Source organism: Manacus candei, unplaced genomic scaffold (genome assembly GCF_025592945.1).
Source record: "Manacus candei isolate 608988 ecotype Guabito, Panama unplaced genomic scaffold, ASM2559294v1 h1tg000046l, whole genome shotgun sequence".
Taxonomy (NCBI): Eukaryota; Metazoa; Chordata; class Aves; order Passeriformes; family Pipridae; genus Manacus; species Manacus candei.
In genome coordinates this window covers 9,210,194-9,222,382 of record NW_026138094.1, presented here as the reverse complement: position 1 = coordinate 9,222,382, position 12,189 = coordinate 9,210,194, and the positions used below count along the sequence as shown (strand labels likewise).

General features: G+C 47.8%; 1 protein-coding gene across 4 annotated transcripts in view; it reads right to left on the bottom strand.

Moving 5' to 3' along the window:
• The window catches only part of NTRK3 (neurotrophic receptor tyrosine kinase 3), a 209,272-nt gene that overhangs the window by 174,905 nt on the left and 22,178 nt on the right, over positions 1-12,189 (bottom strand). For all 4 annotated transcript variants that reach the window (XM_051796556.1, XM_051796557.1, XM_051796559.1 and 1 more), the window contains one exon: positions 802-876. In XM_051796556.1, the coding sequence (XP_051652516.1) occupies positions 802-876 (75 nt within the window). The remainder of the gene's footprint in view (positions 1-801; positions 877-12,189) is intronic.

Genomic DNA, 12,189 nt, shown 5'->3' with positions numbered 1-12,189 from the left:
TTTTGTTAGGTGAGATGAAAACAGCAGCCAGCCTGCTTACAATGGATCTGTGTGTGAAAAGTACAGCTTGCTGGAGTTTGGTTACTGAATGCTCAGCCATATACACCTCCTCCAGCCCACATGGGAGCTGTACTTAATGTAAAGCTCCCAATGAAACACATTATTAGAGTCTCTGATTATCCCCAAGCAACACTCTGCATCTCACACAAGCAGCACCCAGGGCACTCCCAGATCCAGGAGTATGTAGGAGGGGGTATAAAGAGATTGGGTGGTATCCTTGCTTGGCCAGGCTTCCCAAGCATCTGGCAAGTCTCTTCAATCTCATGGACCTCAATTTCCCCTCCATGACGCACAGAGTTGACCTCTCCCTGTGCTCAGAGAGCTGTGCAGGGAGATGCAATTCCCTTATTGTGCAGAACCACCGTGATGGTAACTGTTCTAAATGAGGACCAACAGCCCAGCAACGAAGGATTGGTGGAGACAGCTGGAATTTCACATTGTGGGGCTGAAATGAGTCAGAACAACACATAAGCCCAGAACCAAAACAGCAGGGGAGGGGAGAGGTCAGGGCTGATGTGTGTTGACAGAGCTGTCAGGAGCTAGCAATCTTCCTTCTCACAGACCCAGCAAAGACCAAAAAGCACTTCATCTCCATTTTGTGGAGTCTCATAGCAAAACACAGTAGATCCAGCAGCTTAAACTGGCAGCATGGAGACTGCAGATGGAGGGAAGCCACAGCTCTGCTGGAAGGAAGGGGTTGCCCAGGTCCATTCCCCTCCCCGAGGCACAGGACATACTCACAGCCTCTGGAGTCCTGTGTACAGCTCCATGTCAACGGCGTTCAGTGTCTGCAAGTTCTTCCAGTTTTCTATGAGTCTGTGGAGAAGAAGGAAAGGCTCAGCTGTGGCACAACCAGATGGTTGCTCTGTCTAGGCAGGGGATAGCACACGGAGGGAGTGCCCTGCCACCCAGCCCCATTCTGTTTTCCCAGCATCTTGGAAAAGTCAAATAATGTGGGTTTATCCACAGTTTCAAGCACAGAATGTGCAACCGAGCCATTGAACATCCTTGCCCAAGTCATTGCCCCTCACTGCACACATCATTGAACAAAGACACAATTGAAATGGATTACACAAAATAGTGAAACCAAACAAAACCTCTCAATGAAAACTTAGGGTCTAAATTTAAAAAGTCATATATTTATCCAGTCTAACTGGGGTGGATAAACAGGGCCCTAGTCTTTGCTGGCTGGAAGTGTTGCTGGCAGGAGAGCACCAAGCTCAGTTTGGAAACATTGCCTTTATTACAAATTCCTCAGTCGCCTGGGGCAGTCTGTCAGGTATGTTATAGAGAACAAAAACAGAAATAGATCTGTCACCACAGGATCATTTTCAGTAAATATTAGAGCCAGGGGAAGGTGGCAGATCAGCAGTCCCAGAGAACAGGGTCCCCTGTTGTCGGCAGCACAGGAGTGATGCTGGCAGCAGTGTGGCTGCTGCCATGGGCCTCTGCTAACAGGCTGCAATGGTGGGTGGTGTAAAAGAAGTTCAGTCCTCATCCTCCAGGTAGTCCTTGGGCAGTTCTGGCTTTCTTCAGATTAAACTCAGACACCCTTCCACCAGAAAGCACAAACATTTTCAAGGAGGTTTTCACTGAAAAGCAGGTGGAGGTGGTCTTCTTTGCAAAGGGGGAAAAATATCTGGCAGGTTCCCCTTGGACAATATGTGAAAGAAGCCCAACTTTGAAGTCTCTGAACACATACACCCAAGCTCACATCTGTCTTGATGCAATAGTTGGCTTTGGACTTGACCCTGGGGAGGGGAAACATCTCCAAGTGATGCAGGGTTGGAGTGATGAGAAAACACTGAGAACTATTCTGTGATTCTATGATTCTAGGCAAGAAGGTTGCAGGACCCCACACAGTGGTCCAGAGGGTGAATAAGCAGAAGAGGGATCTTAGACCACTTCTAGAGCAGTTGCAAGGGTGATACATTCCTCCTCCAGCACTTTCTACACCTTGTGCTTGCACAAGAGCAGATGAATTCACATGACAGAAGTACATGGACTTCCTTGAGCCACATTCCAAATAACATCCAGCTCAAAAAAGAAGAATACAAAGCCTGGACTAAATCTCAATGTATTCCTCTGCTCTCGCGATACAGATCCAAGAAAAGCAGAGACCCACAAGAGTCACCTCTGCTTTCCACATGTTCCATAATTGCCTGCATGCCCAGAGGGGTTAGTGCAAGGACACAGCATGAGCTCCCAACCGCTGCTGCACGACAGTGTAAGTCACGGTTCATCCTCAATGACCTGCTCATCGGCTTGGATCGCCTGTGTCCCAGACAGAATGAGAAACAGGACACTATTACAGCCATTTTATATTCCCTGCCAACATCTAAGGCCCCTGTGAACATTTGCAGAACAAAACACAGACTGGGAGGAGTCAGTCAGGAGCTCCAACAGCTCAGTGAAACCTTTTTGAGTCAGGGCAGGACTGCCAGTTCAGGTCCTGGGGCACAAGATTGCAGAACTGAGCAAGGCTACAAACACAGGATGAAAATATTTCCCATCTGCAACTCCTACATCACAAAGCAAAGGTCCTCCAAGAGAAAGAAAGGACAAGGGGAAAAGGAGGAATGGGATTATGTGGGTTTACCACCAGGGCATACTGAAGCTACACAGCATCCAAGCAATGACCTTCAGGGAGGGATGGAGCAGTCCCAAGCCAGGAGCGATGGAGCAACCACAGCTGGGAAGGAGGCGGCGGCCAGATTGGCTCTTGTTTTATTGATTGTGTTTGCTATAAAAAGTCAAGGTTATTTTTGACTTGACACTCAAAGCCATGTGGGCAGCATTCTAGAAGAGACAGAAAAAGATCCAAGCTTGTTCCCAGCAACATGCTTAGGCATGAATTTCTGATGACTCAGCTCTGGGGTATGGGGGTCTTGGGGGCCTCCCCATGGCCAAGCCCCCCTAGAAGTGACATTACAATGGATTTTAAATACAACTCCACAACCTGCATTCCAGCCTCCCATACGAAGCCCATGAGCTTCCTGAGCCAGATATGCTTTGGTACATTTAAGACAGACATACAATGCAATACCCATAAAGCGAGAGGTGAGAAGCAGCAGTGGAAATACACACACACACTTACATATAGGATAATCCCCCAGCCCAGCAGCTGCTTTACATAGAGTGCAATGCAGGGAAATAACATCTTCAAGAAGGTGCACAGGTCAGCAAGGACTTTGAGTCCTTTAAGCTACACAAACACTTCCTTTCTCAGGGATTTCCAGAAATGGCTTTTCCCCATTTTTCTCTGATTTTTTCAACTTAACAGGAGCTGCACCCTTGCTCCTAGAAGTGACAAATTGGTCTTGGTTTACAGGTACCTCAAAGACACACCAGGAAAACCATTTTCTTGGATTCCCTATTGTTTTGGAAAGAATAGTGTAATTTTGCACTGGCTGGGTTCACCTGAACCCACTTAAAAAAACAAAACAGAAATGCATCTTATTCTGAAAGCTCAAGGAGTCAAGCTGTGATTGCAAAATTGGCAGTGGTTGCACAGGAAAGCAAACCAACCAAGTAGAGAAACTCCACCCCTGAAACTTAAGTCCCTCTCATGTCCTTCAGTATCTCAGCTAGCTCCCTCTCTTTTCCTTCCAAGGTTTTGCTTGCCCTAGAGATCTTATATCATCCCACTCGCTGCTGCTGACTGAGACCTTCCCTCCTCCTCTGCCTCGGTTCATTAACCTGGCAGGAACGTGGGTGCTGGGTTCACACCAAACAGAGCTGTGACAGCTCCCAGCCCCACCCTGGTCTCCTCAATCAAGTACTGAGGTATGAATTACAGTCAGGAGATTACAGTTTTTTCCTCCCTGCAAACATCTCTTAGTACATATTCCTGTAGCATTCCTTGGTTATTACTAAGGTAAACTGTTCTTCTGCAAGACCCAATAGCTCCAAGAGCAATACCATACTTCACAAATCCTGAAGAGCTCACCACATGCATATCCACCTAGACTCATATCCAACTTCTAATCAAGACCATATGAGACACATTGCTAACACAGATGGGGTAGCTCACTTATTTTTTGGGTGGAGGATGGAGAGTAGGTCATGTTTGTTTAAATACTCATTTCCTTCTCATAATTCTTGTGTGTTTGGAGGGTCCTGCCAATCCAGGTCTCCTTGCTTGCGCTGCAGAGCTGAATTATACCATGCCTTGTATGGACAATCAAATTCCACCTTGGGAGTAGGTAGGGCTTTGCTCTCCCAACTCAGACTGAAACGCTCCACTTACATCTCTTACCCAAATGTACTCACTAGCATTTTACATCCATTTTCTCTTATGTCAAAACTGTCTTTGCTTAAGCAGCTCTTTTTCTCTCCCGGCACGTCTTCCTCCCTCCTTTGCAAGCAGGAATCAGTCCCACCCAACTATCATTTATAAGCTACACGATGCCAACTCTTCTAAGGCAGCGCATCTGTACCAGTGAAGTGCAAGGCAAATTGTCTCAAGTGCCCTGAAGTGATACTAACTCAAGCCCCAGAAGTGATGCAGATATATTGCTCAGGCAGAGTCCTGGCAGTGAGGTTATTTTGCTTCTGCTTTCAGACCCAGACACTTACGCTTGGTGATGTATGTAAGAAGGACTACTGTGACAGACACATAGAAAATGGCTCTCTATTTTCTTCATCAGCCTATTTAAGTCCCTTTTCTTGAGTAAGGGTGACCAAAAACACAGCAGTCTCCAGGAGGTCTCACTTGTATAACAGCATGAGCAGCTCCCCAGTTACACTGGAAACACTATGACTTGCAGCCTGAGATCACACTGGCCTTTATCACAACCCCATCAGCCTGGAGGTTTGTTTTTACTCCTTTATTAAGCACTGCATCAAGCATTTCTATCCACCAGGTCACTTCCAATGGACATGATTTCCTAGCTGGCAGCAAAACCCCATTACACCCACATTTACATTCACCCCACCTGGCATTACAGACTGTCTCTTGGTTTTGTTACTGTAGCTCTTCCCACTGGTTGTCCTCAGCCCAACTTGTGTTCCCGCAGCTCCAGCAGCAAAGCCCATGAACATGCTGCTGCCTTTTGTGCCAGTTCCTCAACAAAACCATGAGCCAGCATCACCTCCAAGGAACCTCAGTATTTACCTCATCTTTCAACACCTCCCACCACCACTGCCCCACTTCACCTGCAACACCTAGGCTATACTGTGTCTTCTCCAGAGAAACAACCCACTTCTGAGGTAATGCAGCATCAAATTAACCTCTCATCACAGAGTCCTCTCTTTGCTGAGGAAATCAGCTACCTTTCCAGAGGAAGGCGTGGGGTTAGCCTGACAAAAGTTAACCTTAGGAGGCCAACCCTGCATCACATCTCAGCCTCCATGTACCCACAGCTTTGCCTTTACAACTTGTTGAAGGCCTTGTAGACCACTACAGTCAGACCAATGGTCAAACCTGGGCTTGTGTGCTGTGTCCCAGTTAACAGCAAACCCGTGAAGTGTGAAGCCCTGTTTGGTAGCTCAGCAGCTTGCAAGCTCCATGTCTCACACAGATCTCAGAGCATCATGTGAAGCCAGAAAGGCAGCAGGTGTCTTTGCCCCTGCACCACACAGACAGAAAATCAGTATTCTTGTTGACCATAAGATCACCAGGTCACAGGGTTTAGGTTTCAACTGGTCTCCAGAAGCACCAGGACCTTGCCCCACTTGCTGCAAGGCGACTGGTAGCCACCAAACATGGAACAGTGATTCCTTTCATTCCCAGAAGGATACCATGCAAGGTGGTGTTTGACAACACAGGCTAGTGTCATCTTCTTGAGACCACACATCAAGCCTGCACAGGTCCACATACTCCCCTTCCAGCCCAGGGCCAATGCAGCAAGGGAGACTGGGATTTAAACACAGGCTCATTTCATCCCACTTGCATGAGGCAGAGGTGAACAAACAGCCTCATGACAATTTACCAAGCGATTAGCTTGAGGCTACTTAATGTGTCTGGCCTTCCTTCACCCTCCTCACACAACAAGGATAATATTTATCTAATCTCTCTCAGCTTTTTGAGCACTGTGGTCAACAGCTGAAAAAGGCACCTGATAAGCACCAAGTATTACATAGCACGTGTACACATGTGGTACCCAAATCTGTATCTATCCCAGACTGGAGGGGAAAAACTTTTCATGAGGATGCCATCAGCTCTAATCAGTGCCTGAGTAGATGACACATCCCTGCTAGAGCCATGCTTTGCAAGTGCCACTCATGTTTGGATGCTGGGCAGTAAATACATTGCATGCTAGCAAGCAGGCAGCACCCCAACACACACACAGTTATATTTTTTGTATATATATATATAAATATATATATATTTACAGGGAAGGCAAGCAGAGCATTTGCCTTCTCTCTCCTGTAGGGCAACAGGAAAATTGATTTGTTGCCCAGGCATATTAAACCTCGCAATCTAGACACAAGCATTAGCTTTCAATTACCTGATATGTTTAGCATTATAAACAAACCTCTTGGCACAACAGCTCCAGACCATGCAAATGTGAATTTGATTGCACTGGGAATAGAGAGAAGACATCTCTAAACCCTTGACCAGTAAGACCTGCCTCATCCAAGTAGAGGTGCAGCAGATGTTAATGGGAAGCACTGAGGGCTGGAAAATCTATGGCACTGGTGCAGGCCCCACATCCCAGGGAAAAGCACAGACATGATGGGAATTTTTAGCTCCTTTTATCCATCCCTCACACCCCAAACAGGGATGAGGAAGCCATAAAAGAATCACGCACCTTTCACAGTTTTATAAACCACTTATCACATACATTTAATAAACAGATGCACAAAGGACTTGATTCCCTCAACGTGGAAGTTATAAAAGTGAATTGGTAACAGAACCCTAAAATCAAATGCAGCTGAAAAAAGACAAGGACAATATTTTCCTCATCTAAAGCATGCTCTTCCCCTTCCCAAAAAGCATGGAAATGTCACCCAGCAGTGGATAACTTTGCATCATTAAGGATAATTTGAGGTCAGTGGGAAAAGGAGGGGTAGAGAAAGCAAATCCAGCTTTGTAGAAACAATTATGAGCATAACCCCACAGTGTAATTGTGATTCGTCAAGGTAAAAATCATAAAACACGCAACTGCGACACAGCTCCCTCTGAGCTGGCAGATCTGCTCCTCCTGCCAAGGTCATGTAGGGGTACTCGGGTGCTGCAGAGGATGCACTCAGTCCCCATCCCATGGGCCCAGCCACATCCAACCCAGCAATGCAAACCAGACCCTTCCAGAACGGGTGAGCAAAGGAAAAAGTTCCCAATTCCCATCTGGGGAAGGTGTGGGACTGATACAGTTACACACAAGCCACTGCACAGTGGTGTCTCGGTAGTGTTCCTGGAAAAACGCTACCGGTACACACAAGCAACTCACAGGATACAAGGCATTCAGAAGAGAGGACTCCCCCACAGAATACCTTTTGGATGAGTCCAGATGAGCTCCATGCTCACCCCAACAGCATCTGCCTGGCCCCAGGCTGGCCAGGAGCAACCACCAGGTGCAGAAGAGCTGCTACAGCTGCACTATCTAACAAGATTGTCATACAGAGACACCCAGCTGTGGAAGATGCCCTGAGAAACAGCTTTAAGTTCAGCTGAACACATTAAGGTTTTTTTCCAGGTGCTGCACTTAAGCTATCCTGCCTGGCACCCATAAGGACATACAGGAGCTGGATGAAAATACCTGCTTTTAAAAAACAGACAGCAGCACCAGTGTGACCAGGACCTCATCCTTTGCTTTTGTCCCCAGGGGCAGAAGATCCTCTCAGGCACAGGGTGTGCTGTGCCCCATATTTGTGCACTCACCAGCTTTCCTTCTACAATCTCCTCAAGCCTCTGCATCCCCCACCAGCTCTGGAAGGTGACTTATGGAACAGAGAGCATCCCTCACAGGGACAATGTGTCAGTATTACTAGAGGACAGCAGGCTGCCTGGACACAGCATGGACAGATTGCTGCAGAACACAGGAGGCAGTATGTTCTTGTTATTGCGCACTACATCCAAAGTTTTTCAGTGTAGGGAGTTATGCCCAGTCACACAATTTCAGAAAGGAAGAAATAGGTGGAAGTGGGATGGCAGGGCTGAAGAAGTGCCGTAGGTGCAGCTGCCACCACAACCAATACCTGCCTTAATATTCCATCACTATTACTCAGGTAGTGCTGGGAGGAAGCAGCCCCGGGGTCCCAATCAAGAACTGAGTTGTCCAAAATCATTCTATTGCTGAAGAAACCTCATTTATCAGAGCCAAGCAACAGTGCAAAAACTTCAGGAGGAAAATCCCAAAGGGCTGCAACATTTCAGGGAACAGGACTGGGAGGACAATGCCCCTGAATCTCTCTGCATACAGGCTGGATTCCTGGTTCAGTCCCAGCTCCCTGCCCACAACCTTGGTATTTCCCAGCTACCACAGGCTCTCTCCCTAACTCTTTAATTACTGTCTGTCACTATTTGACCCCTGTACAGTCCCAAACCTTACCCAAAGTGAGAAAGCAGATGGGATGGGCAGTCAAGTCCTGCATACATGGACATAAATACAAAAATAAAACCACTTTGGGGTAAAGCATCAGTAAAAGTGAGAGTTCACTCTCCACCTGCAGCATCAGGCAAAGTTCACTCCCCTTTTCCTCTGGGTGGCAGACTCAAAAATAATGATATTTGCCTGAAGGGCATTTCTTTCATTACTCACTGAGAGGAGAGCCTACAAAGCCAGTCCTCTGTGCCCAGTCAGGTTCCTTCCACCATTAGACATGAATCCGGGCTACGTGGAGCAGACTCCTGGCTCAGGACTGCTAACATCAACCTGTGCATGTCTAATCACAAAATACCACCTCCAAACTAGCCATGCAGCCAGCTAGGATGAAAGGACAATCCAAGTGCAGGAAGAAAAAAAAAAAACATTCCCCTGGGAGTTTACACCACACAAACCTCAGGGTGAGGCAGCACCCTTTGGTCTCCTGCCCCCACATAAAGCAAAAGAGTTCCCATTTTTAGGCAGCTCTCCAAACACCTGCCATGCTGAAGGAAAGGGTGCTTTATCCATAGGATTTCATATGCCACGAGAGCCAGCAGTGTGCAGCATTTTGTGGTCTTTAAAGATCAAACAGCATTTTATAGAGGAAGCAGTACCCTGGTCAAAATCAGCTTCAGTAATCGTATTCTGCCTCATTAAACCCTCCCTGCAACTTCAGACTGGAAGTCAGATTCCCTCAATTCCCATCTCCAAACAGGTCTGGGGCTTTTCAGAAACTAAACTATATAAATACATATATATTAATACAGGCAGACAAAGCTGCCAAGCTCTGCTCCAAAGGCAGCTGTGTTTCTCTCCTGGAGAGCACAGTGCCTACACACATTGGCAAGGCAAGGAGATGTACTAAAGGTGTGGGATCACTAGAGTTCAGCTTGGCAGGAACAGCTCGTGGTACAGAGTGGTGCCAAAGAGCACGTGGCAGAAAGGAGCCCCCACAAAAAGGCCCAGGGTCTTGGAGATGGTCAAGATGATATTCTGATAGACCATATTAGCTCAGCTAGGACCCAAAAGGGAGCCCTGCCAGCCACATGCACGCACTGCACTTCAAGCTGTGCTTGAAGACAGGAAAATGGATGGAGGAGGAAAAGGAGAAAATAAAATCTCCCACGAACTGGCTGTTACTGTGATATATGGCACTGGGAATGAGGAGGCAGGAACAGAAGTCCAGCAAGAGCAGACACAAGAGCCAGGGATGGGGCTGCACAAGTGCCATGATGGGAAGGGGCTGCGGTCCTTAATCCAGACCTGCTGTGACCCACCCACACAAACCCACAAGCAAACTTCCCAAAGCCACAGCCACCATGGTAGTCTCAATTCAGGAACTTTTTTTACATCCACATCAGTTTCATCTCAAATCCTGTTTCAATGCAGCTGCACATTTTTGGGTAGATTCTTTCCACTGCTCCCATGCCTGGGTCCTGGAAGCAGCACAGAAACCAGAGCTTGGAGCTGCAAACCATGGATGCCAAAAGGTCCCTCAGCTTCTGCACAGTTCTGGCAATCAAGCAGCCAAATCCAGTGCCCTACCACAGTCCCCCATCCTACTTTAACCTCCTCCACTCCCCCACAGCTCCACCATCACCCCCATAGTGTGGCTCATCCCATTTCCAGCTTTCCCACACACCTCGAACACAGGGAAAGCCACTGCCCAAAAAAGGGGAGGGGAGAGAACATCTTTCTTGGACTTGGATCCTGCTCCCACGAAGCTTTTTTTTTTTTCCTCCCAAATGCCTCCCAAGGAGCCTGAACTTTGATCCTTTAGCATTTTGGCTCCTCGGATGTAATGAAGCTTGAACAAGCAGGCAGCAATGCCCAGCTGGGCTGGCCACAGGCCAGGCTCCCAGCTGCTGTACTCAGGGCAGCCACGGGCAGAGCAGCTCCAACCTGCAAGGAGACTTGCCAGGGTCCCCATTACCTCCGCAGCATGGCAGATCTGCCTGATCAACTTCCAGCTGCTCCCCATAGAGCCAAAGGGCCAGGTAAGTTCTCCAGAGTTTATTTTTGAGCCAACTGCCATGACCCGCCCTTGGCTTGTATCTGCAGTTTAATTAAATCACAGCCAGCTCTGCCCACCCTCCTCAGTAGCATTGGAGGGACTCCTCCATCACCCAGCAAAAGGACTCAGACCCCCTTTTCCCCAGGAAAAGCCATGAAAACCTCCTCCCTTCCCTCTACCAAGCTTTTCCTACAAGGGGCACACACATTGATTTGGCTCTTATTGAAGAGGTTAATAAACAGAAGCATCACTCAGGAGCAGGGGGATGTACTCATTAAGACATGGTGACTCAGAGCTCCAGGCTTCCTGGGATAACAGGTATTTTGTGGGAAGTCAGCTGGCTCTGAAAAGGAAAAGCTAACCAGCACTCCTATAAACATGACACAGGCAGGAGGAGGCGGTGGGGGGAAGAAAGGAGAGCAAGGAGGCACCAGACACTTTAAAAGCTCCTCTCCCAGTGCTCTACTTTGTTCATATAAATGTGAAAAAAAGCACCTTAGAAAAATGTTTTAGAAGACACTGACAGCCAGAGACACTGCTAAACAGGTTGTTGTGTTTGAGCTGATCCAGCTACACAAACAACAAATCCTGGGGCCGTATCTAGCTCATCTCATGGCTCGATCTGCCATTCCTCTGGATAAAGGCATAACTGAATTACAGAGAAGCCTTTGCTTGCCCAGCACCTCGACGCACAGCCAGGGCTTCTCAGCACAGCAAAACCAGCCCCCTGACCAGGACCCAGCCCTTCAATCCCCACAGGTACCTCCTTTACCAGGGCCAAAGGTGGGGTGAAACCCTTGAGCTCACACTATCCAAGCATACTGCTGGCTGTTAATCAAATAACATGCATTTTACACCGGGAGCAAGGCAGGAGGACACAATGTGAATTACTGCAGCTTGGACAACACTTGGCAAACATTAACCCGGCACTGATACCCCCACCCTGCACTAGCAGGGTCTCCTTGCACCATTTGAAGGTTTTGTTCATCAGTGGGGCTTGGAGGTTTACACAGAGGTTTAATGCCACAGTGGTGGGATGCAGTGACATCCAGTCCCAGACAGGTTGTGGTAGCCCCATGTGCCCCTCTCCATAGCCCAAGGCCACATCCCCTCGTATGAGACACGAGCATAAACACGATGAGCCTGATAGTTTGGTGCTCCTGAAAATGAGCCTCCTATTGCTGAAGGATTCCCAGGAGGTTGGCATTAAACTGACAGGTATAAAATCTCACAGGAGCACTTGAGGAATCCAAAATTCCTGCTCAGTAGTAACTGAGGAGAGGCAGGGAGCAAGGAAGTCAGGATGCACCTCCTGGCACCTCCTGCCTCTCTTAAGGCGTATTTAACTGGACACATGTTTTTTTGGTGATGCTTAGGACCACAGAGAAATTTCAAAGCCAAAACGCAGATCATTGGAGAAATTATCCAGGGAGATCTTGTTGTATTTTATTTTTGTTGTTGGTTTTTTTTTTTGGTGGAGGGGGAGGAAAATCACTCAAACTTTGTGTCTGCTCCAGGAGAGCAAGGAGGGTCCCAGCACCAGCCCAACCTCAGAGCAAACTACATCAACCCAGAGGGTTATCA